This window comes from Dasypus novemcinctus, chromosome 15 (genome assembly GCF_030445035.2).
Source record: "Dasypus novemcinctus isolate mDasNov1 chromosome 15, mDasNov1.1.hap2, whole genome shotgun sequence".
NCBI classification, from domain to species: domain Eukaryota; kingdom Metazoa; phylum Chordata; class Mammalia; order Cingulata; family Dasypodidae; genus Dasypus; species Dasypus novemcinctus.
The window spans coordinates 11,389,561-11,416,624 of NC_080687.1; the positions used below are offsets into that span (position 1 = coordinate 11,389,561).

Below are 27,064 nucleotides of genomic sequence, written 5' to 3' on the forward strand. Positions count from 1 at the left end.
AGTAAGTGTAATGGTTAGGCTAATGTGTCAACTCATCCAGGTAATTGTGCCCAGTTATTTAGTCAAGCAAGCACTGGGCTAATTGTAATACAAGGACATTTATGGACTTTAGTCACCAGTGAGTTTACTGCATGGATAGCTGATAACATTTACACCAATCAGGGAGATTGCCAGAGGGGGAGTGATTTCAGCATTCAGAGAGAATTTCCCAGCTCCCCCTTTGGACAGCCAACATCTCCTGGAAACTCATCAAGGACCTTTATAGGAGCCCCTGGTTGCAGCTTGCCTGCAGAACCTGGACTTGTGCACCCCCAAGGTCACATGTGAGACTCTTATAAAATCTCTTACTATTGACAGATATCTCTTGTTGATTCTGTTTCCCTAGAGAACCCTGACTAATACAGTGAGATCATACAATATTTGTCCTTTTGTGTCTGGCTTACTTCACTCAACACAATGTCTTAAAGGTTCATCCAGGTTGTCGCATGTATCAGGACCTTTTTCCTTTTTCATGGCTGAATGATATTCTATTGTATGTATATGCAACATTTTGTTTATCCATTCATCTGTTCAGGGACAATTGAGTTAATTCCATATTTTAGCAATTGTGAAAAATGCTGCTATGAAATATCAGGGTAGAAATACCAGTTTGAATCCTTGCTTTCAATTCTTTTGGGTATATACCTAGAAGTGGGATTGCCAGGTCAAATGGTGATTCTATACTTAAATTTTCCACAGTGGCTGCATCACTTTAAGTTCCCACCAACAATGAACAAGCGTTCCTGTTTCTCCACATGCTCTCTAACACTTGTAATTTTCCATTTTTTTAATAGCAGGAATTCTAGTGGGCATGAAATGATATCTCATTGTGGTTTTGATTTACAGTTCCCTGATGGCTAATGATGTTGAGGATCTTTTCATGTGTTTTTCTGGTCATTTGTATATCTTCTTTGGAGAAATGTCTATTCGAGTCTTTCTCCCTTTTTCTAATTGAGTTGGTTTTTGTTAAGTTGTAGGATTTCTTTATATATTCTGGATATTAAACTCTTATTGGATATGTGGTTTCCAAATATTTTCTGTATTCTGTAGGTTGTCTTCTTATTTTCATGATGAAATCCTTTGATGCACAAGTTTTTTATTTTCATGAAGTCCCATTTTCTTTTTTTTGTTGTTGCTTCTGCTGTGCATAAAAATTCTAAGAAACCATTGCTTAACATAAAATCCAGAAGATGCTTCCCTGCTTTATAGGTCTTTGATCTATTTTGAGTTAATTTTTTTATGTGACATGAAGTAGGGGTCCACCTTCATTCTTTTGCTTATAGACGTACAGTTTTCCTAGTACCATTTGTTGAAGAAACTATTCTTTCTCCATTGAGTGGACTTGGTATACCCTTGTCAAAAAAAAATCAATTGACCATAGATACAAGAGTTTATTTCTGAGCTGTTAATTTGATTCCATTTGTCTATATGTGTGTCCTCGTGCCAGTACCATGTTGTTTTGATTACTTTAGCTTTGTATTAAACTTTAAAAACAGGAAGTGTGAGGTCTCCAACTTTTTTCAAGATATTTTGATTCATGTATTAGACCTAGTAGTTTTATTGTGGCTGTTTTGAGGATTTTGAATATATAGTATCATGCCATCTGCAAAGAGGGAAAATTTACTTCTTTTTTTCTAATTTGGATGCCTTGTATTTCTTTCTTGCCTAGTTGCTCTGCCTAGAACTTCTAGTACAAAATTGAATAACTGGTGACAGTGGGCATCCTTGTCTTGTTTCTGATTTTAGAGGGAAAGTTTTCAGTCTTTCACAATTGAGTATGATGTTAGCTGCGGATTGTTCATATAAGCCCTTTATCATGTTGAAGAAGTTTCCTTCTATTTCTAGTTTTTCAAGTGACTTTATCAAGAAGCAGTGTTGGATTTTGTCAACTGCCCTTTGTGTTAACTGTGATGATCATTCAGTTGTAGTTCTTTCCCCACTGTTCTATTAAGATGGTGTATTACATTAATTGATTTCTTATGTTGAACCACTCTTGCATAACAAGTTTGTGATCAGGTGAAAGGAGGTAATTAGAATGAGAACATTTTTACGCTCACAAGTACAGTTAAGGGAAGCTTTTTAGCCTACTCACACTTAGCCTTTCTTTTGTAAGTCTTAAAGAGCAAAAGGCCTAAAAATTCAATTTTCCTTCAAAAAGCAGGTTCCACTTGTAAGATTTTTATTAAAAGCTTGTTTAAAACTTTCATCAAGTGAAGCCATGGTTTCATACACCTGAATGTCAAGAGCAAGTTATACATTTTTATTCCCTGCATATCCAGTAGATGTCAGAGGAGGAATTGGTGCTGAGAGATCACACACAGCAGCAGAAACAAATTGTTTCAGGCAGGTCCAGCATGGTGCATGGCATACATTAGGCTCCCCACGCATTTATTGAATGAGTGAATGAGTGGATGAATGAATGAGTGATTTGTTCTTCACACAGGATATTGGATTAAAGACCAGTTTTGTAGTTTTTCCTTTGAAAACTGGCATTGATCTTTGAGAGACTATCCAGCAGACATATCCTAGGAATATATACGTAATGTATATATTAATTAATGTACACCAGATCTGTAGACAGATCTGCAATTTGGAGTGAGTAGAGGCTTGCAATTGGATAGTATATACTAACTCATCTCAAGGGAACTAAGGCACTAATGAGACACTAGTGAGAAAAAGTTTAGTAAGGGTAGGGAACCTACCCAGACTATTGATTTATCTGGTAGAGAAATATTTCTCTACCATATTTAATAAGAAAGGTTATATCTGGAGTTTATATCTCAGATAGGGAGTTTTTATAGGTTATCAAAACAAGAGGTGAAAACTACAGTGATATTTAGATGGGAAAAATAGTTCTCATCTTAGCAGTTGTTGATGATCTCAATCTATGTTTCTTATTTACTTTTTTCACAATAATGCTCCAGGCCCTCAACTGTGATTTGTAACAAGTTAACTAAAATAAAAATTACTTATTAAAAAAAATTCCTCTGGATTCTGCTTATGATGTTGTCTTGCCTGTTTACTATGATCAGTTAACTTATTTATGTATTCCGTGCATATGAGTGCATGCTTCCTGACAGTGTTTTCCAAATGGAAAATCAAGGTTTTCATTTGGCAAACAAGACTTCTCTTTATCTAGGTTCAGATGGGCCAAGGGCAGGACTCAGTTTATGATGTTGGCATTCCTTTCCAAGGTGGGAGAGGTCGTATACATTCCTAGGATCAAAGAATGTTATTCATGGAACCAGAGACTTCTTAACTCCCAAATCTTGCTATTCTATTTGTGTAAAGATATGATGTTATTATTTATACACTGTGGATGGGAAAAGGAGAGATTTAAATATGACATTACCTCAACTATTGGCTTTACAGGAGGATTTAGTTTCCCCAAGATGTATTCCATTGGCTGCCATTTAATCATTTAATAGAGGTTCGAGTTTTTCTTTTAGATTTAGATGGCTATCTAAACTAGTCTATAGGAAAACAATTCCCCAGTGTTGTTCCGTGGGCTTCAGCAGAGGTCTCTGGGAGTAAATTTCAACTAATAGAATGCATTTAGGTTCTTAAAATTGAGACTCCATGGATTCATATTGAGACAACCCAGTACTGAGTCTTGAGGGAGCTGAGTTTGAATCAAGTTTTCATAGGGCAGAGGAAAGAATACAGGTTTTGAAATCGAACAGTCCTGGCTCCAAATAGCATTTCGGATACTTCTTAGCTCTGTGATGTTGGGAAAACTTTTAACTTATCCTGTTTCCTTATTTGCAAAATGGGGTTAATATACTTTCTTCAAGGGTTGTTGGGTGACTAGACACAGATAAAAGGCCTAGCAATTTTGGGCCCTTAAGTGATAGACAAAAAGTATGAACTGTCCATATAGGTTCAGGAGAGCCCACCAGTTCCTTGTGGTGGGAATATTTATGACTTTCTAAATTCAGCTCCTCTGCCACCTCCACTGGCTCCTGAACACAGGACACTTTTTAGGAGAGGGGTGAGGCTTCATCTTATCAGGAATTCACCAGCTGTAATGTCTATGAAACAAGCCCCGAATATCTACCGGATACTCCTTATGACTCAAAGGTGGTGGCATGACCTCTAAGGGTGACAGATATGTATGTAATTAAGTGTAACATAAAAACCAATGCACCATACCAAGTCACATCAATGACCAATGAGAGAATGATAAATTCTGCCTGGTAGGTTTGAGGCAGAATTGCACAAACAAAACAAAACAGAGAAATTCAAAACTTCATGACTGCGAAGCAGATGTGACTTAAGCAGCTGAGTGCCTGCTTATCACACGGGAGGTCCCAGGTTTGGATCTCAGGGCCTCCTAAAGAAGATGCACAAGACAGCAAACTGACACAATGGCCTGGAGTGGCGAGCTGATGCAACAAGGAGAAACAATGAAGAAACACAATGAGAGACACAAGAAGCAGGGAGCAGAGGTGGCTCCACATGGGAGGTCACAGGTTCGATTCTCGGTGCTTCCTAAAAAAAGGAAGACAAGCAAACACAGAGAGCAGACAGTGAGTGCAAATGAGGGAGGGGAGAGAAATAAAATATTTAAAAAACGAAAAACAAAAAACTTCACAGCCATGTTCCAGAGTCAGATCTGATGAAATGTCCATTAGTACTCAGTATACTTTATGTTAAACTACCCACCCTGGCTCCTTCTCCCTTCACATACAGGCTGTTCAGAAAGACTAGCCACTGACAGGTGACTGGATGTAGCAGTTTTTTGAGATTATACGTTTTCTAAAATGAGGTAAAGCAAAAAAAAAAAAGAAAGAAAAAGTATTCTGCTAAGTCACTGCTGTGGTTGATTTATGGCCTGCAGAAAGATATGCCCAAGTTTTGATCCCTGCTACTTGTGCGTGTGTCCTTATTTGGAAATAAAGTCTTTGCAGATACAATTAAGCTAAGGATCTTGAGATGAGATCATCCCCTATTAACCAGGTGGGCCCTAAACCTCAGGATCAGTGTCCCTACTAGAAGAGGAAGTAAGCAGACACAGAGGGCCATGCCTAAAGATGGAGGCAGAGATTAGAGTGATGCAACCACAAGCCCAGGAGACCGAAATCCACCAAAACCTAGCAGAGGGAAGGATCCTCCCCCTAGAGCACTTGGAAGGAGCGTGGCCCTGCCAACCCCTTCATTTTGGGCTTCTGGACTCTACCACTGTGAGACGATTCACTTCTGTTTTTTGAAGCCACCAGCTTTGGGGTAATTTGTTAAAGCAGCCCTAGGAAACAAATACAGTCGCGTCTGGGTTTAAGTCTTGTTGCTTTCTCGTAGAAGCATGAAACATAGCGCCTGAAATTCAGGTATAAAAATTTTACACTGTTATCTCTACTTATTCCAATGCTGGGACTCGGTCCAGCCATCTCAGTGTGCAGATGCAGAAAATGAAGCCCAGAAAAGTGAACCACACGAGGTCCCCTGGGCAGTCAGTGGCAGAGGCAGGGCTGAGATTTAACTTCACCAATTCTCCATCCAGGGCTTTGTGACCCATTCAGGTCTCTAAATACAGTCATAGTGGGTTTCAGAGAATAACCCTAAGGCAGACGAAGCTCTTCACAGTGCCAGTATGCTACCCACAGGAGAGAGCTGGTGTGTGGGATCTCTCAGGACCAAATTCCTCCCTGACTGAGGCAGGTCAGTTTAGGAAAAGGGAAGCCAAGTCTAAGACCTGGCGGAAAAAATGACCTCAAAACCCGGGGCCACAGAACCCAGCCTGGAAACCGCTGAGCGAAGACCGACACCAAGACGGCTGCCAGTAGGACTCCAGGAGAACCCCGTTTGGACTGAGATTGGAACGAGATTTCGTTTGGGGTCCAGGGAAAGCCCTGGATACATACCATCAAGGGAGCTCACTGCCCCCTGGGGAAGTGATGGGTGGGGTAATCAATCAGAACCGTAAACAGCTGGGGCCCCTCTGCCAACATTAGGAAAGAAAGGACTATCGCTTGATAAAGATAGACCCGCAAGCCCCAAATGCTCCTCCTGCCTAGAGGAGCCTGTTCTTTTCTCCCAGGTCTCAATAAATTCTTTTTACTGGCCTAACGAAACTGTCAATGTTCTTAAATTATTTTATGTAACATAGCCAAGAACCTAGAGGAAACCACCATCCCCTGACTTCATGAGTCCACTGGACGCATGGGGAATAAAGTGGATAACTTGCTCTGCACTTGATCAAGGTTTTAAGTAAGATTTTAATATAAATTTTCAAAGCAGAATCTGCTTTTTAAAGGACAAATGAATTTCATAGGTCTCTTGCCCTTTAACACAACTTATATAAGAAAGCTTAAGTATGTGTTGGCTAAAAAGCATCCCTCAACTATATTTGTAAGTATAAAAAGTACTAGTTCTAATCATCCCTTTTTAAAAGAACAAGAACACACCAGTTTGTACAATGCAGCTTTATTTTTACTTCTAAGACTCTATGCTACCTCAAATAGGTATTTAAATACAAAACATTTCAAATTTCGCACAAATAATAAAGGCTGATGCATAACTAGATTTGTATAAAGACATACAATTCCTTTTGTGTGTTTGAAAGGAGTGTGCTGTTGCAGAGTAATAAGACAAGGCCCTATCCTGGGTAGAGAGGGGCATTGGATAAAGTGAGAATGCTTTGGATTTGTCTCTCCTAAGCTCTTAGCTGAAAGCAGACTGAAGATTTGGCAGAATAACCGGGGGGTGGGGGTAGTGATACACTATCTATTCCAGTTTCTCTCTATATCCCAGCACTAGCTTTTCTGATGTGCTCGCTTCTATCTTGTAGAAAGGGCTTTTCTTGGCTGCCGGGAAGATGGAAGTATGGTAGTGGCAGAGTGATTATCTGGAAGCAGCGAGGCATAAGCTTAAATGCTTTGGAAAATTGGGGAGGGAATGGAGAGACTGATTCTTCTTCCTTTGGTGGCTTGGGGAGGAGGGGGCTTGGAGACATTCCTGAGGATGAAGGTCTGAAAGGTTTGGAACTGTATGTTAAAAGAGATTCATGCCAAAACGGGGGAAAAAAAGCATTGTAAACACCCTTTGTTTATAATTAAGAATTTTGAAACAAGTACACTATGTGTTATTATAGATGGTCAGCTAACCGAGATAAAGCATTAAATTAGTTATACAAACTTTAACTTTTGACGGTTCTCTTAAAAGTACCTCTTAAAACCTACACAATCCCCTAAAAATTAAATACAGAAAAACTGTCACATCTCAGGAAAGAATTTAATGCATGAAGCAACAAGAGTCCATTTTTTTTTTCACCTCTGGAGAGAAAGCACTAAATTCAAAGCCACTTTGAAAATTTTCTACATTGTTTACATAAAGGAAAACAAATACAGAGCTATCAAAGGTTTCTTGGTAAATTCCTAAACCTCAGAGGGCCACAACTTTTCTTGAATATGGTTACTGACCAGATGATATCTAAATTTTAAATGTGACACCCAAGTAGTAAAGTATAGGATTTCAAAGTTTTTTTTTCCAGAAATTCTGAGGAATGACCACAATTGTATTATATATATAAAAAAATCAGAACTAGTTTCATCAATCTCTGAAAACTTTTAATTTAAATTCTAGTTCTGCTTATTTTGAAAGGAACTCGTAAACAAGACAGAATAAAAACTGTATATCTGTATCCTACACTGCTAAAGGAGCATAAACTTGCCCAGACATCTTCAGACCAATCCCTTTGTACTAATTTCTTTCAAGAATAGCTAGGTCATTTTGCCGGACACCAACAGCCTCTTTAAAAACAACAACAAAGGATCTACTATAAAAATCATTCCTGGGTATTTCTCTGCCAGCTAAAAACTTGTACTCAATAACCTCTCTGCTTAAAGAAAGACCCCAGTCCCAAGTGTAAATGGCATTCACTGCTTGTCACAGGCTTGCTGCTGCTTCATCCGCCTCATCGCTTGTTTGACAGCTTTTCGTACTTCTCGGTGTTTCGCTTCCTCGGAGGAGAATAACTGACCCTGCTTCGCGCGTGGAAGCTGGGCTTGTACGGATGGGCTCGGTGCTTCTTTGGGTTCTCTTCTTTCTGGTTCTGGCTCTTTGCAGGTTCCTTACTACTCTCTTTTTGTTCATGGTCTTGCTCTTTATGGGGGGGCAATGTGTTCTTAATTGTGTTCATTAGAAATCTTTTATTTGTACCAGCAAGTGGACACTTCATCCTGGGGGGAGAAAAAAGGAAAACAATCACAAGTGAAATAGCTAACCCCAAAGCTGAATCTACTGAACGTGATTAGTGCCAAAGAATCGTTTCTACAGAACCAAGTTTCTGGATTTGTTCAGCTTTCCTTGCATGCCACCTAGTGTAAACTCTGAGTACCAGGAGAAAAATCAAGACTAAGAGTTTCTAAGACAAACTGACCAAATCTTATCTGAATGCTTTAATGCTTTCTTTCTTATTGTGACTTTTCCCTTGTAGTTTAAATGTATAGGTTTTCATCACAATGCAAATTAATGCCATCATTTAAAATTAATACTTTTTCTTTAAATAAATACCTGAGTATTTATACTATAGTATGTGCCCCAAATTTGATTTATTGCGGCTCGTGTTTTATGACAAAAGAGTATTATATGCTTTCAGAGGAACAAGAAAGCATTACCCTGATATATCTGAAATACAGGAGCTAAATGATCTATTCTAGAAATTATTTTCTAAAGAACCCATAAACATGCAATCATCTTTCACTTGTTAAGAACTGTATAGCTTTCTGCACAGGGCTCCATCCTGTGCTCCTGGTCAAGCACATCCACCCTCTGGGTGAATTTCTGTGCACTGTATACTGAAGTAGCCTCATGATTCAAGTTCACCTAAAGGGAGAAACTAGCTACTTAGATTGCTTATTTACATGCCTTGAGCAGTGTGCTATATAATGGACTATTTTAGGAGGATGCTGACTCGCATATATAAGGCTAAGAAAGGTTGGTGAAAATGCCTATTGGGAATTAGACAAAAAGGAATGTCTCTTCACATCAAACTTTGATTCAAACGGGTTCCATACAATACTTCCAAGTAAATCCAACAGCACTCTAGTGTTGTAGTTCTGTAGTCTAGTTTGGCATAAATGTTACATAAGCTGTTATCAGGGTAGTGCCGCTTCTATGGAGGGTAGACCACTGCAGACAACCAGAATGGCACTGAATAGGTGAAAGGAGGAGAGAGAGAGACTCTCCTGCTACAAAGAAGCAGCTTTTGAGCCTACCCTGACAGGGAAAATACCTGAGAAAAATCAAAGGTTATCCCCAATGTGCGGCATCTGGGTAATGCTCAGGCCAAGAGAAACAATGAGGGAATGAACAAGAACATGGAAAAAAAGACATGTGGAGAGAAAGGGACAGCTGTGGACAGAAGAACAATGGGGATGCTTAGAAGCAGCAATGGCGGTCCTGGAATTTACTGCGATGAGGCAGAGAAGAAAGGCAGTAATAATGGGAAAAAATAAAAAACAGCCTGCAAATACCAGGGAAGAAAGAACTTTCTAGCTTTCTGTTGTCCTACAGAGCTGCAGTGAGCTTCCAGAAAGACTGCACCAGTATGATGCTACCTTGGTAGTCCCGGGCAAAGCCGCTGCTCTCCTGTGGGCAGACCAGCTTTAGGACCTAGTGGGCGACACGCAAGGGCATGTAGCGAGAGGGCAATGCGTTCTTCCTGCAGTGGCCTCAGAGGGTGGTACCGAGTCAGGCTCTGCTTTGATGAAGACAACCGAGCCATGGCAGTGCCAAACTCAGCAACAACTGGGGAACTAAAGCACACAGGAGGAATTAACCCTTCAACACTGCCTGTACAAAGCGGAGCGCACTCCTCACTGCCCACTGCAGCCAGGTACTAAAGCAGATGCAGAATCACTTTTATGAGTAAATAGACCACACATAAAAGGCTAAGGATTGTTGGTGAAAAATAGCCAACTATAGAAGAATCCTGGGGTATTTTCATTTGAACAGGTCATCTTAGTGCTAGTAAAACTAGTCAATTATCTGGATTAGTCAAATGAGGAAGAGCGACAATTCCCAGAAGTGACAATCTAGGATGTCAAAACAAACCCTGTGGTGAACTTCACTCTATTTTGCTATCTTTAGCATGAGATCATCTTTGAAGCCAGATGCTTATCGGAAATAAGGAAAGCTAGTCTTCTGCTAGGGAACTGCAGAGTTCATGCTAAAGAGGGAAGGCAATGCCAGAGAAGATTTTTTCCTATCTTCCAACTGGTGGTGTGATCCACTGACACTACATATTGACTAAAAGTGTTATTCAGAGAACAAAATGATTTTCTAGAATAAATTTCACACACAAAAAAACTGGTGTTAATTACACAGGGCTTTACACTTCTCTCTAAATCAAAGATATAATTTTTAACATGAGGTGTGTATGGGATTCTACTCAAGGTGAGAAGTCAAGGATGGCTGGGAGGGCGGCGGACTTGGCCCAATGGTTAGGGCATCTGTCTACCACATGGGAGGTCCGCGGTTCAAACCCCCGGCCTCCCTGACCCGTGTGCAGCTGGCCCATGCACAGTGCTGATGCGCGCAAGGAGTGCCCTGCCACGCAGGGGTGTCCCCGCGTAGGGGAGCCCCACATGAAAGGAGTGCGTCCCGTAAGGAGAGCCACCCAGCACAAAAGAAAGTGCAGCCTGCCCAAGAATGGCGCCGCACACACGGAGAGCTGACACAACAAGATGACACAACAAAAAGAAACACAGATCCCATGCTGCTGACAACAACAGAAGCGGACAAAGACGACGCAGCAAACAGACACAGAGAACAGACAACTGGGGTGGGGAGGGAGGGAAGAGAAATAAATAAATAAACCATTAAAAAAAAAAAAAGGATGGCTGGGAGAGGAACTGGCTTCCCCGGGGTTTTAAAAGTCAGGCTCTCATAAATGGCTAGTTTGCATTTTAGAAACGACAATGACTGTGATTCATTCTCTATTAGCCAATTAGGCAATGAGAGGGGCAAGTAGTTGCAAGCAGATATGAAGGTGCATGCATACATGAGCTAAGTCAGAGTCGAAGGGCAGCAGCATCAATGCCGATGGAGGAGGAAGTCGATTGGGAGAGACCACTCTGGCCTTTAACGGAGTGACTTATTTTGCAGAACCTCACAGCCAGTTGCTTTATTGCTGAAAAGCCCTACAACATGTTCCAATGGCCAAATATGCATGCACTGGAATCATACCAGCTATCAATCTGAACCTTGGACACACTGTATAACCTCCCTGCTTTATCTTTGTTAAATGTTGAACTAGTGCCTAGCTTAAAGGGTTGTGGATTGGCTCAAATGAGTGAGAACAGGCAAAATCCTTAGGACAATGCCTGATACACAACAGACACTTGGTCAATGCTAGCTTTTATTATCATTATGGCTGGAGTGCATATCCTAGCTATACATTTTTTAGCTGTGTGACCATTGGAAAATTACTAAATTCCCCTGTGCATCTGTTTCCCTACCTCATAAAGTTATTGTGAGCATTTAGTAAGATGAAATATAAAGCAAATCTTTAATAAATGTTATCTACAGGACAATAATTTCATATCTACATTTTCACACCTTAAAAAGCCCTAAAAATAAGTTCACATTTTCTCAAATAAAATGTATTTAAAAAAAAAAGAAAGTCCTGAAGAGGTGAGAGGGTATAGCTCAGTGGGTGAGCATCTGCTTCGCATATACGAGGTCCCAGGTTCAATCCCCAGTACCTCCTTAAAAAAACCCCTAAAGACTAAGTTTCTTTTTTTTTTTTTTAAAGATTTATTTATTTTTATTTAAATCCCCCCCTCCCCTGGTTGTCTGTTCTTGGTGTCTATTTGCTGCGTCTTGTTTCTTTGTCTGCTTCTGTTGTCATCAGCGGCACGGGAAGTGTGGGCGGTGCCATTCCTGGGCAGGCTGCACTTTCTTTTCACGCTGGGCGGCTTTCCTCACGGGCGCACTCCTTGCGCGTGGGGCTCCCCCACGCGGGGGACACCCTTGCGTGGCAGGGCACTCCTTGCGCGCATCAGCGCTGCACATGGCCAGCTCCACACGGGTCAAGGAGGCCCGGGGTTTGAACCGCGGACCTCCCATATGGTAGACGGACGCCCTAACCACTGGGCCAAAGTCCGTTTCCCTCTTTTTTTTTTTTTTAAGATTTATTTATTTATTTCTCTCCCTCCCCCCCACCTCGGTTGTCTGTTCTCTATTTGCTGCGTCTTCTTTGTCCGCTTCTGTTGTTGTCAGCGGCATGGGAATCTGTGTTTCTTTTTGTTGTGTCATCTTGTTGTGTCAGCTCTCTGTGTGTGTGGCGCCATTCCTGCACTTTCTTTCCTGCTGAGCGGCTCTCCTTATGGGGCGCACTCCTTTCACGTGGGGCTCCCCCACACAGGGGACACCCCTGCGTGGCAGGGCACTCCTTGAATGCATCAGCACTGCATATGGGCCTGCTCCACACGGGTCAAGGAGGCCCGGGGCTTGAACCGCAGACCTCCCATGTGGTAGACGGACGCCCTAACCATTGGGCCAAGTCCGCCGCCAAGACTAAGTTTCTTTTTATAATGACACCAAAACTCATTTGGCTGCAAAATGTAACCTGACCAGACACTGGTCTACATATATATATTCTTGCTCTCATTTAGTCTGAACATTTGTAGTATATGTTTTGCTGAAGAAATGAAAATACGTTGAACGAGCCCTGCTGAGGGTGTTTCTAGAACATGCTATGTACCCTGTATTGACTTTCTAAAATGTTAAGATATGTAAATCTGGAAATCTATCTAGACCCCAAGGGCTTTAGGCAAGTAATCATGGACTACATGATGATTATTCACTCTCTGTTCACGAACAAGAGTACATGTAATTCTCATATAAGTTCATATACCAGAGACTTTTCTAAGATGGCTACTCATACCATAATCTCAAATCACCTATGGTAATAAATTAATTAAGAATGAGAGGAATCTCTGATGTTTCTCAACGAAAAAATAATTTTTTAAAAAAAGAAAACTGAGTCATTAAAAGTTAATGAGACATTTTACAGAAAATTTCCTAGACGTGGTTAAAATTTACCTAAAGTTTCACTTTTCAGGACACCTCAATTCTCCATTGATAGCAGGCTACTCCACATTTATAATCTGCATTTGCTAAAGTGTCATCAGGTAGGAAGCTAGAGGCTGAAGTAGGCAGGTGTTCTCTTAGGTCCCTTCTAGTTTTAAGAGTCTCTGCTCTCACTTGACATGTTAATTCTTTAAAAAATGACTCTCCTCTCGTTTATGACATTAGGAAATCACCTCCTTTCAAGGATCTATCTTCTTTCTCAGTTTCTTAGTGCCTTTTTTTTCTGTACTGAAGATTACATGATAAGCTGGCACAGGTACTGAACACTGGAATGCCCATTTTCCACATAAGCACTGAGAACTCCCCGAGCCCTGCAGTGAGAACACAGGCTCTGAGTGCATAAGGCCTGCAAGGCCCGTGCCCCTGCTCATGCCAGGAAGCATGCTGGGCGAGCGCCAAGCAGGGCACAGTGCCGGGCAGCTGCTCTCCTGGCTCTGACCCACAGAACGTCAGCATTCTCGCCCTGGCTAGTTATTTTTATTTTTGGTTTATTTCTGGTTCTAGAAAGTTATACTAGCTCATGTAGGAAGAGCCAGATTTAAAGTGCTAGCAACACAAATGGATATAAGGCCAAAATGTTGCAAGACTGGATAAAACTGCTGAAGATGCTACATTCTACCCAGGTTCAATTTTTAAAAGTAAAGTGTTTCCCTTCACTTCCAAATCTGTCAGACAGCCAAGGAGCTGCTGATGAAGGGGTCTACACGTGTGGCTAGAGGCAGATTTCTCAGAGAATCTGTCACTAGAGAAACTAAGACTGATCAGAGTTAGGATTTTAAGCCCCCCCTCCCTCCCTCCCTTCTATTTTTAAAATAAGTTTGTAAAACTAAGGTACTTGATCCTTGCAGTTATCCCACTAAACCTGTGAAAAACAGTGTTAAGGATTGAATTGTGTCCCACCAAAATTATGTTGTCCTCCTAAGCCCTCCTAAGTACTTGTGAACATGGCCTTATTTGGAAATAGGGTCTTAGAAATGGAATCAAGCTAAAGCGAGGTCATCCTGGAGTAGGGCTCACTCTGCTTAGATGATTGGTGTGCTTATGAGAAGAGAAGAGACAGTGAGACACAGACACAGAGGGAAGATGGAGGCAGACTGGGGATGCTGCCCTTAGCCAGGGAATGCCGGGGCCCCCGAAGCTGGAAGAGGCAAGGAAGGATTCTTCCTGTGAGCCCACACTGCCAGCACCTTCATTTCAGACTTCTGCCTCCACACAACTGAGAGACAATCAATTTGTTTTGTAAGCCACCTGGTTTGTGGCACTTTGTTATGGCCACCAGAGGATCCTAATATAAACAGGAAAGTGTAAAAAGAACCTAGAGAACAGAAAGGGGAAGATAAATGGAATGTGATTTTTCTGATTTTAATACCTGTCTCTCTACTGTGGGTAAACAGAGTAGTTATCTAGCATTCAACAGATCTAAACTATCACTTTTAGTTTCGAAAGCAGTTTCATGATATTCGATTATTATTAGCCAATAAGGGTCTATGGAAGAATAACAACAATTATCATTTATGAAGCACTGCCTGGGCCATTACAGTACTAACATTACTTTGTTTCAGCTTTACATTTACGAAGCAACTATTCTGCGCCATTATGTTATTAACATTATCTTGTTTCATCTTTATAACCATGATTCATGTTATAAATGAAGAAAAGCAGAGGTAGAGAAACACCCAAGATCTCAAGCTAGTAGGCGGTGGAACTGGTAATGAAACCAAAGAATCTGACCGGAGTCCACCTTCCCTCCCATCACTGTACTGTATGGAGCAGAAGGAGTAGAACAGAGAAAGACAGGCAGAAGCATAGCCATATGGCCAGCCAACAGAGCACTGCAGGAGAGAGAGCCTGCTAACATGCTGGTACTTGAGGGTTCTTCATCCAGCACAGGAATGAAAAGCGGGCCTGTAAACAGTGGCTGGTCTCATAAGAAGGATGGGCCACTGTGAGATCAGAACATCACCAACATGGACAAGGACAAGGACAAGGACAAAGGTAGAGGATCTCTCAAACACATCTGACTTTGAGATTCATGAAGTGTTAAGAGGCATTGGGAAATTATGATTTTTATTTGTATGGTTAGGGAAATAGAGGCCTTGAGAAATGAGGCCTCAGGCTCACGGAAGCAAGGTCTCTCACATTACTCCATGGACTCCATTTCACTCTTATCTTAGCACCCTCCATTCACCCACCACACAACAGCATCTGTCTTCCATTCTTGGTATGATCATGGGTGTGGGTCTAAAATACGGTTCTAGACAGACTGAGTTCATCACAACTCATTACACGGTTTAATTCCACCACAACTACCATAACCAATCATGGTGCTACAGTTTATAATCCAGCAATCCACTGCCTCAGTGTGTGGCCACCTGAGAAATTATTTAATGATGTGATAATCCCCATGACTAAACTGCTAACCCTTAACTACTCTGCACACAACAGTCCAGAGGTCTGCATTCAGTGTACAATGCACTCTCTCTCCAACACTATACCTAAAAATAAGTGTTTCTATATAATATTGATTGATTTTTTAAAAATCTGAGAATTGTCCATATGCCAGGTACTATGCTACGTGTGCTAACGCCTACACAGATAAACCCAGGCTATCTGTCTATGCATTTATGCTCTTTGGGAGACTACTGAGAGCAGCAAAAGGTTCATGAAGATAAAGTGAAGAAGAAGGTGGTTTAATGGGAAAGCCTACCAGGCTATAGTCCTTGGCTTCCTGCTCCCTTAGCAGAAGAATCACTTACATAGATATGATTCAACAGTAACATAGTCAGGGCTCTCGGATTCAATTTCACAACTGGCTATGAAAGGAATGTGGAAAGCAGGACTAGTAAGCATCGACATTTGGGGGTATTAACAGACAAAATTCACATAAGGGAGGCGGTGGTGCACAAAGAACATTAAGTTAGAGACAAGCCAAATTCTAGTCCCGTCAGTGAGATGGGGTGGGCAGGAGGGGTAGGAAACCTCTCCAGGCCCCATGTTTCTTCCTGGAGCTCTGTGGCACTGCAGTACTGCTCAGAGCCTCACCGTGACTCCTAACTCCTGCTGAAACGTGAGCCCCTCCTTCTCTTACCACTGGTTCTTATGCATGCAGTGTTGATGTCACCTGTTCACATGTCTGGATCCACCAGTGAGCAGCTCAACAGCTGGGAAGACCAGCATCAGGAGTCTCCTTTACTCCTGCCAACTGTCCAGGCATCTGGCCTGGCCCTGGCCTCTTAATTTATCTATTGGTGCACAATAATATTTAGCTGAATGAAAAGACACATGCGTAGATAAAGACTAGTGAAATTATTTACTCTTCAACAATCAAAAGCCACCCCTCAATCAGAAGCAGTGCGGACTTCACCATCCCCAAGGCGGAGGAATGAACAAACATAAGGGGGGAATGTAGCCATGGACCAAAGCAGACTAATTATCATTATTCTAGTAATGGAAGAACTTGTAACACTGATATAAAGACAGTGGTCACTGGAGGTTCTGAGGGGAAGGAGAGGAAAGAACAGGCATAACATGGGGCATTTTTGGGACACTGAAATTGTTCTGCATGATATTGCAACGTGGGATACAGGCCATTATAATACATTTTGTCAAAACCTATAAAATTGTATGGTACAAAATGTAAATCATAATGTAAATTATAGACCATGGTTAAGAGCAATGCTTCAATATTTGTTCATCAACTGTAACAAATACATCACACTAATGAAAGATGTTGTTAATGGGGGAAGTGTGGGAGGAGAGAGAGGGGTGGGTATATGAGAATCCCCTGTACTTCCAATGTAACTTTTATGTGATTTAAAATTTCTTTAAAAATAAAGAAAAAAAATGGCAAAAAAAAGCTGATTACAAAAAATGTAAGAACAATTTAGTGATTTGCCCCTTATCACAAGGTTGACCCCAAACCAAAACAGTGAGCAACCCAAAATGTCGTTCTCTTTAAAACAACTGGGTCTTCTTCTCTTGGATCCAACCTTCTTGACTTTTTACAACAAAAAAACATGCTTTCCAAGTATAAGACAAAGTTTCATAGACACTAAATTTAAAAATTATATTGGGTGACAGATAAGCAGGAATAAATATGACCAGAATAAAAATGGCTTTTAGATGATAAAGCTGGGCATGTTTCTGAAACTTATGCTTATACATTCTTTTATGCTGACTAAAATAAAGTTGTATAGGCCAATATTTAGCTTCCCTTGGGCCTCTGTCAAGAACAGTTTCTAAAGAGATTCTTTTGCTGAAATACATCCAAGGAAGTATATAACCACAAATGGTCTCTTTATTTAAAAAAATTAATAAAGACGGCATCCTACTGTCATTTTTTTTTAGTTCAGCAATCTCTTTCTGACAACTGTGCAACTACCTTGTTAAGATCTTTTTTATGGAATACCCAAAAAGGAAGAAAACATGTCAATAATTCTAGGTCTATTTTAAAATTTAAAGCACACACAAAGGTTTTATAGAGCTTTGAAAAAGTGACCATGTTCCACTGATGACAGACATATCCCCACTTCTTTAAAAGCTGTCTAGGGAGGTCGAGGTCTAGGACAGGGCTCAATCTTGGGACACAACAGTGGGACGCCCTGGTTACCTCCACGCAGAGGAAGCTATTTGCCTTGTGTGAGGGGGGTGGATTCTTCTAATTCTATACAGCAGATAATGTATCATTCTTTTAAAGAAAAGTGATTAGTGTGGTGGTTTTCATATCTGTCTGCACTTTAGTATCACATGGACATCTTTTTAAAATTCTAACATCCTGCCCATACCCTAGGCTAATACTCTCTATGGGGGAGAGGTGGGGAACACAGGTATTGCTATTGTTTTGAAAGTCCCAGTGGTTCTAAATGTGCAGCTAAGTTTGGGCACCATTTGGATTAACTTTTTATTTACATATATACATACATATATACTTAAATGTATGGAAAACAAGGTGTTTTCTCTGGAGGGGCATGGATGGGGAAGATGCTCTTGGTGCCTGCCCTCCTTCTGTAGCTCTCATGTGGTAGGGTGTGTTGGACCAAAGCTGGCAGATAAGAAGTCAGGAGTCCATGGAAATTAATGAGTATCAGTGATTCCTGCTTCCACAAGAAACAGACAAAAAGTCAAAAGGTGAAAATTAATCCCATACTAATTTAATTACTGTGTATTTATAAAAGACATTTTTGGATATTAGTTGAGGATAGGAAATTAACGTTTTTTCTTAGATATAGTAATGACAAAGCAATTATGTAGGAGAATGCCTTTGGGAATTGTATGCTGAGCTATTTAGGTGTGAAGTTTCATGATGCCTACAGTTAATTTTTAAATGGCTTAGCTAAAAAATTACACATTTGTGTATTATGTATGTCCATTAATACATATATACATATATTTACATACAGTGAGAAAGAGAGACAGGGAGACAGAGAGAAGCTGGTGCATGTATGTAGGGAGAGGTGTGGGAGGGAGAAAGCTTGTGCATGTGTGTGGGGAGTGTGAGAGGGGAGAGGAGTTGTCTGTTTCCTAGTCCCAAATTAAATTACCATTAATGGTTACTTATGATTTACTCCAAATAAAATTAATGTAACTACACAGACATAAGGTTTCTTAAAATTCTATTTTTGATTATCTAACAGTGGGGAATGAGAAAAATGTTTAAGTTTGGGGAAAAAAAAGCACCTCAGCTATTCTTGAGTATTTAAAATTCCCAAATGAACTTAGAATTGGCTCCTCATAGTCCATTAAAAATTGTCAGGAGTTTGATTGGGCATGTATTAAAATACAAAGTCTTCCCATCCAGTGACATAGTGTATCTGTCGATTCGTCTGACTCTTTTTAATCCTTCATTTAAGATTATTTATGTATTTCCAATTATTTGACTCTTTTAAATCTTTCAATTAAGATTTGTCATCTATCTATCTATCTATCCATCCATCCATCTATCTATCTAAGGAGGTTCCAGGGATTGAACCCAGGACCTCTAAAAACCAATGAGAGTTGGTTTTTTCACTTGTTTTGCTTTTAGGAGGTAGTGGGAATCAAACCCAGGACTTTGTACACAGGAAGTAGGTGCTCAATCACTTGCGCTACATCTGCTCCCCTCATTTTCTTTTTAGAGGCTTATAATTTGTTTATGTGTAGATATTTCATGCTATGAATAGGATTCCCTTTTTCTCATTATATTTACTAATTGGCTATTGCTGGCAAAAACAACAAAAGGATTTTGAATCCCTTTGAATCTTGTGCTGAACCACTCTGTGCAGACATCCTACCATTTACAAAAGACCCTTCTGTCTCTTCCTTTCCAATGTTTCTGCTTCATTATTTTTCTTGTTTTGTTGCACTGGCTGGAACCTCTCTAGAACAGTGGTTCTCAAAGTATGGTCTGTGGTCCCTTGGGAATCCCCGAGCTATCAAGAGGGGAACTGACTGCAAAGTCAAAACAATTTCCACAGTTTTGATGTTATTTGCTTTTCCTCCTAAGGTTCACATTTGCATCAATGGGTGCAAAGACAATGATGAGTAAATCTGAAGCATGAATCAGGGTCACTGTGTGATATATCACCATATGCTCACAATTTGAAAAAACAAAAACAGGCCAGTTTTACCTAAAAATGTCCTTGATGAAGCAGGAGAAATAATTAATTTAATTAAATCTTGACCCTCCAGTATTGGTCTTTTTTATATTGTGTGTGATGAAGTAGGAAATATGTATAAAGTGCTTCTGCTGCTTGCACAGTACGATGGTTGCCTTGGATGAGATCAGTAGTGTTTATCAGTAGCTCTGTTCCTTTCTATTGCTGAGTAGCACTGAATTGTATGGGTAAATTCACAATTTGTTTATCTACTCACCAGTTGATGGACATTTGGGTTGTTTCCAGTTTTGGGCTATTATGAATAAAACTGCTTATGACCATTACTGTATGGACTTTTGTGTGGACTTAATTTTTCAGTTCTCTTTGGTAGATGCTTAGAAGTAGAACTCTGGGTTGTATAGTGAGTGTATGCTTATAAGAAACTGCCAACTATTTTCCAAAGTGGTTGAATGAGTTTAAATTTTCACCAAACGTGTGACATTCCTAGTTGCTTCACATCACCAACTTTACATTATTTTAGCCATACTAGTATGCATGTAGTGATAACTTATTGTGATTTTTAAAAAAGATTTATTTTTTATTTATTTCTCTCCCCTTCTCCCCCTCCCCAGTTGTCTGCTTTCTGTGTCCACTCGCTGTGTGTTTTTCTGTGACTGCTTCTATCCTTATCAGTGGCACCGGGAATCTGTGTCTCTTTTTGTTGCATCATCTTGCTGTATCAGCTCTCCTTGTGTGCGGCACCATTCCTGGGCAGGTTGCACTTTCTTTCGTGCTGGGCGACTCTCTTTACGGGGCTCACTCCTTGTGTGTGGGGCTCCCCTACGCGGGGGACACCCCTGCGTGGCAAGGCACTCCTTGTGCATATCAGCACTGTGCACAGGCCAGCTCCACACAGGTCAAGGAGGCCCGGGGTTTGAAATGCAGACCTCCCATGTGGTAGGCAGAAGTCCTATCCATTGGGCCAAGTCCGTTTCCCTTTATTGTGATTTTAATTTGCATTTTCCTGATAACTAATGATCCTTTCATATGCTTTTTGGCCGAACATATCTTCTTTGGTGAAGTGTCTGTTCAAATCTTATGTACATTTCAAAAATTGTTTGCCTTCTTTTTATTTAGTTGTTAAGAATTCAAATGATGATAGCCATATTCTACATTCCTTCTACATTTATTAACTGCAATTCTTCTATAAAGAAGCTTTCTTTCATCAATTATTTTGTAACTTGAGATATAGTTTGAACAGGAACAGGATAAATGTTTGACTATTCCTTTTTATTTACCAATTTTGTGAATAATGATTTCCCTAGCATCCTCTAAAAGGGAACCACTGAGTTCACTGCTTTGATGGTCATTTTGAACTTATAGATTTTAACATAGTTTAGCTATTTCAATTATTACACTTACTGTTATTTTGATAATCTAAATGTCTTCATACTGATGATTCCAATTCAAATTTAGGATTATAGGTTTTTATTTCTTTGATTTTGTATTTGTATCTCTTCCCTCTCACACTGAAAAGCTTGCTGCCTGATAACATTAACGTATTCACTTATTTGCTTTATCCTACTATACCACTTTCAGAATCACAATACCAATATTATTACTAACAATATGAAGACTGAAAACAATTTGCAGTTTCTCTGCATTTCTTTTTATCTTTAGGAAACAGAGTCAAATTGCTGTATTTTCGGATCACTGGAAAGAGTTCCTTTTGTGTGATAAAGCTACCCACTCTGACTTATTTAAGGTTCATCTGTTTTATTTTGCTGACCTTTAGGGATTGCCTTTCCCCTATTTTGATTTAATTTTGTTTTATATATATACATTTTTAAAGGTTTATTTATTTATTCCTTCCCACCCCCCGCATCGTTTATGCTTGCTGTCTGATCTCTGTACCTATTCATTGTGTGGTCTCTGTATCTCTTTGTCTTCTTTATAGGAGGCACTGGGAACCAATTCCAGGACCCCCATGTGGGAGGGAGGTACCCAACTGCTTGAGTCACATCCGCTCCCTGCTTGTCGTGTCTCTAATTGTGTCTCCTCATTGCATCAACTTGTTGCATCATCTTGTTTTCTTGCTCGTCTCTTTTAGGAGACAACAGGAACTGAACCTGGGACCTCCCATGTGGTAGGTAGGTCCCAACTACTTGAGCCACATCTGCTTCCTTATATATACAATTAAAAAAAAAATTTATTTCTCTCCCTTCCCCCTGCTGTCTGCTCTCTTGTGTCCACTTGCATTCTTGGCAGCACTAGGAATCTGTGTCTCTTTTTGTTGCATCATCCTGCAGCTTCAGCCCTCTGTGTGTGCAGTGTCACTCCTGGGTGGGCTGCATTTTTGTGCAGGGTGGTTCTCCTTGCAGGGCGCACTCCTTGTGCATGGGACACCCCTGCATGGCACGGCAATCCTTGCGCACGGCAGCACTATGTGTGGGCCAGCTCACCACAAGGGCCAGGAAGCCCTGGGGTTGAACCATGGACCTCCTATATGGTAGGATGCTCTATCAGTTGAGCCACATTTGCTTCCCTATATATACAATTTTTAATATATTTTTATTACAGAAGTAACAAACTTAAAATCAATCATGCACATGTGTAGAATTCTCATACAACACCCCTTCACTAACACACCACACCATCGTGGGACATTTGTTACAGATTATGAGATAATATCATCAGACTATTACCACTAACTATGGTCCACAGAGTACATTTAGCATTTTTTCCCCATACCTCCCTATTACTAACATTGTACATCTTTGGCACTGATGCAATAATATTACAGTATTGTTGTTAACCAGTCTACAGATTATACTAATTGAATTTTTCCCATGCTTATTCACATTCCCACCACCCTGCAATAGTGATGTAAATCCGTTCTAGTTCACAGAAGGACATTCTTGCATTTGTACTATCTACCACAATTCTCACCCACCTCTGGGTTCACTGTGTTATTCAGTGCCTAGATTATTTTCTAGCTTTCTTTCAAATGACATTTACATCCCTAGACTACTCTTTTCAGCCACAATCCCATTTATAAACAAGCTGCTACTCATTATCATGTGTTACCATCACTTCTCCATTTCCACACTTTTACAGTCAAATTAATTAAAACTTCTACACACATTAAGCATCAGTACTACTTCACAGCCCTCCTCTTATCTCCTAATAACCTATACTCTAGGTTTTAACTCCACGCATTTAATTCTTTGTATTTAGTTCATATTATTGAGACCATGCAATATTTGTGTCTGGCTTATTTCATTTGGCATGATTCAATTTTGTTTCTTCTTTCTGCAGCATAGTATTCCATCATATGTATATACCACATTTTACTTATCCATTCACTGGTTGAGGGACACTTGGGATGTTTTATCTTTTGGCAACTGTGAATAAGGCCACTAGGACATCAGTGTGCAGATGTCTGTTCATGTCACAGTTTTCAGTTCTGGATATATTCCTAGTAGAGGAATTGCTGGATCATATGGCAGTTCTATATTTAGCTTCCTAAGGAACCATCAAACTGTCTTCCATAGAGGCTGTACAATTTTACAATCACACGAACAGTGAAGGAGTATTCCTATTTCTCCACATCCTCTCTAGCACTTACTGTTTTATGTTTTTTTGTTCTGTTTTGTTTTTAACTAATAGCCATTCTATGCAGTGTGAGATATCTCACTGACGTTCTGACTTGAATTTTCCTAATAGCTAGTGATATGGGAAAATTTTTTCATGTGCTTTCTGGCCATTTATATTTCCTCTTTAGAGAAACGTCTATTTAAATCTGCCCATTTTTAAAATGGAATGCTTTCTCCGTTATTGTTAAGCTGTATAGAATGGAAAACAAACCTTTATCAGATATGTGGTTACCAAATACTTTCTCCCATTGCGTGGGCCACCTTTTCAACTTCTTAATGATGTCTTTTGAATCACAAAAGTGTTTTAAGTTTGAGAAGGTTCCATTTATCCATATTTTCTTTTGTTGCTTGTGATTTCAGTGTAAGATTTATGTACCACCTACTACCAAGTCTTGAAGATGTTTTCCTACATTTTCTTCTAGGAGCTTTATGGTTTTAGCTTTTATATTTAGGTCTGATCCATTTTGAGTTAATTTTTGTAAAAGGTGTGAGATAAGAGTCCTTTTTCTTTCTTTTGGATGTGGATATCCAGTTCTCCCAGCACCATTTGTTGAACAGACAGTTCTGCCCCAGCTGGGTGGGTTTGAAAGGCTTGTCAAAAATCATGTGATCATAGATGTTAGGGTCTGTTTCTGAACCAACAATTCAGTTCCAATGGTCCACATGTCTATCTTTATGCCAGTAAAGATGCTGTTTTTACCACTGTAGCTAGGTAATATGACTTAAAATACAGAAGTAAAAGTCCTATAACTGCTTTTCCTTTTTAAGATGTTTCTGGCTATTCAGGGTCCATTACTCTTCCAAATAAATTTGGTAATTGTGTTTTCCATTTATTTTTTAAATGCTGGTAGAATTTTTATTGGGATTGCATTGAATCTGTATATCAACCTGGGTAGAACTGACATCTTAATGATATTTAGTCTTGCAATCCATAAGCATAGAATGTTCTTCCACTTATTTAGGTCTTTTAAAATTTCTTTTAGCAATGCATTGTAGTTTTCTGAATACAAGTGCTTTACATCCTTGATTAAGTTTATTCCTAAATATTTCATTCTTTTATTTTATATTGTAAATGGAATTTTTCCCCCGACTTCCTCCTTAGATTGCACATTACTGGTGTATAGAAACACCACTGATTTTTACGTACTGATCTTGTATCCTACACTCTACTGATATAATTTATTAGGTCTAGCAGCTTTGTTGTAGACTTTTTGGGACTTTTTAGATATAGGATCCAATCATCTGTGAACAGTGAAAGTTCTACTTCTCCCTTTCTGATTTGGATGCTTTTTCTTTTTCTGGCCTGATTACCAAAATTACCTTCTCTTGCCTGGAAAGGATGAGGATACATCAGTCCTCCTCCTATCCTATCGGGGGGTGAAGGTGGAGATGGAATCAAAGGTGTTAAACTAACCAGTTTGTGTGGGCTGAAAGTGCCTGCAGTTGCCCAGAGAGGCTGAGGAAACACAGCTCCTCTCCTATCATATTGGGGTGGGGGATGGAGCCCCAGGTGTTCGACTATTCAGTCTGTGCTGGCCAGCAGCGCCTGCAGTTACTAGAGAGGCTGGTGCAGGTTCCCCCAGCCTCCTCCCTTCTGGAGGTGGGGCCAGAGCCTAGGCCAGAGCTGCAGTCTGATCTGGGTGGAATGAAGCCAGTCCCTAACTCATTGTGATTTTCAGTCAGCCCCACTTCCCCTCATGCTGGGAGCATACTTAAAATGGTGGCTACCAGCCTCTTTCTGACATGGACAGGTTCAAACTTTAGCAGTCCTTAGGGTTATATTTTAGCCAGCTGAATTTACTAAGCAGTAGCTGAAGTTAGTGGCCAATCTTCTATTCCTCCTGTTTTTGGGAAATGGACTTTTAACTCCAGCCACAGAATAGCTCCTGAGGTGGCTTGTGCCACCAGTGGAGGATGGGCACTGGCCTCTGAGGTGTGGCCTGCAGTTTTTTGGAGAGATTGGTGCAAGTTGCCACAGCTTCCTCCCTGCTGGAGGTGGGGCTGGGGCTTAGGCTAGAGCTGCAATCTGATCTGGGTGGCAAGAATTCTGTCCCTACTGGCACTGTGCTTTTCAGTCAGCCCCACTTTCCCTCATGCTTGGGGCATTGTTAAAATGGCAGCTACTAGGCTTTTTCTGTCTTGGACAGGCTCAAACCTTAGCTGTTCTCAGGATTACACTTTAGCCCACCGAATTTACTCATCAGTAGCTGAAATCAGTATCCAAACATCTCTTCCTCCTCTGTTTTTGGGAAATGGAGCTTCTAACTCCAGTCACAGAACAGCTCCCAAGGTGGCTCTCGCTGCTAGTGAAGGATAGGAACTGGCTTCCACAGTGTGGAGTGCTCTGCTCACGAATCTTCACTGCATCTGGGCAGTCGCCTTCCTTTCTTTCAAGGATGTTGCAGGGTGCTCTTCTGGTCTCCTGGAGACCCCAATTAGGTGCTTTAGATAGCTCTGGGTGATTTCTAACTGCCCTGTAGGATTAACTGCCTCTTGGAGCTCCTTACTCTGCTGCCATCTTGCCCCTCCTCACTTTTGTTTTATATTTTATGTGAATGGTTTCTAATAGTCAAATCCACAAAAGGAGGTACATTCAGAAGTCTAGTTTCTACTCCTACCCCATTTTTACATTTTATTCTTTTAATGGCCCACATTACTCGACTGCAATAATATTTTAAATTGTAGATAAAAGATCTAAAATCAGTCTAATTACTGAATGCAAATATCATTAATAAGGTAGTGCCTAAAAGAGTACTTAATTCTTAAGGATAAATCATTTCTTTGTTTGTATTATTAAGTTTTCACATACTCCATTTTACATAGAAACCTGCAAAAGTAAACTTTAGTCCTATTTGATGGAACTATCATTTATTCAAAATATTTACAGTTAAAATTAATTTTTAAAAATAAAATATAAATCTGACTTTCGGGAAGATGGTGGACTAGAAAGACATGGGACTCTCTTCTCCTCCAGAAAAATAGCTAGAGGACAGGTTGAAACAGCCTAGAAAAAGATCTTCTAGGGTTTAGGATACCAGGCGAAGGTTGGATACCGCCCAGAGGAGAGAGGGACAAAGGAAGGAAATCACTATGCCAGAACTATGAGTTGAAATCAGTGGCTGCTGCTACTGGCACCAACCCCCACACTAAAGATACTTCAGAATTCTAGGGCCTCTGGGCCTGCGACTACAGAAAAGGGGGCTCTAGGGATCTACTACTCCAGGAAGAGGGAGAGAAAGAGGGACACAGTCTAAGCCTGGCTCGGCTTCTGACCCACAAATTTGGTCTGCTGTGTCCCACGAGCCCTTCCAGGCTAGGTGGGACCACACAGTGGTTTGCCCCTAGCTGGGACTATTTGTTGAGGACACCCAGGAAAGGGGAGAGAGAGGGACACAGGCTGACTCAGCTTTTGACTCACAAGTTTGGTCTGCTGTGTCCCAGGAGCCCTTGTAGGCTGGGTGGGGTTGCACCATTGTTTGCCCTGGGAACCTGCAAGGGGCTAAAGATATACAGCCCTCCCAATTTCCTTCTCTACTAACAGGGACTGATTGTTGAGGACTCAATGGGGAGTGGGAATATTTCCAAACTGGGAAAAGGGAGGCGGCTGCCAGAGAATGCTGGAGAACTGTCTCAGAGAATGTTTGAATTACAAGGCACCTACCTAGCCTCCAGACAGGAAGCTCTAACACATTGTTTCCATCT

General features: G+C 40.6%; 1 protein-coding gene across 1 annotated transcript in view; it reads right to left on the minus strand.

Annotated features, from left to right (window-relative positions):
- Positions 1–6,446: 6,446 nt before the first annotated feature.
- The window catches only part of POLR1D (RNA polymerase I and III subunit D), a 55,097-nt gene continuing 34,479 nt past the window's right edge, over positions 6,447–27,064 (minus strand). The window contains exon 4 of the mRNA XM_023588785.3: positions 6,447–8,216. Within this exon, the coding sequence (XP_023444553.1) occupies positions 7,952–8,216 (265 nt within the window). The 3' untranslated portion in view covers positions 6,447–7,951. The remainder of the gene's footprint in view (positions 8,217–27,064) is intronic.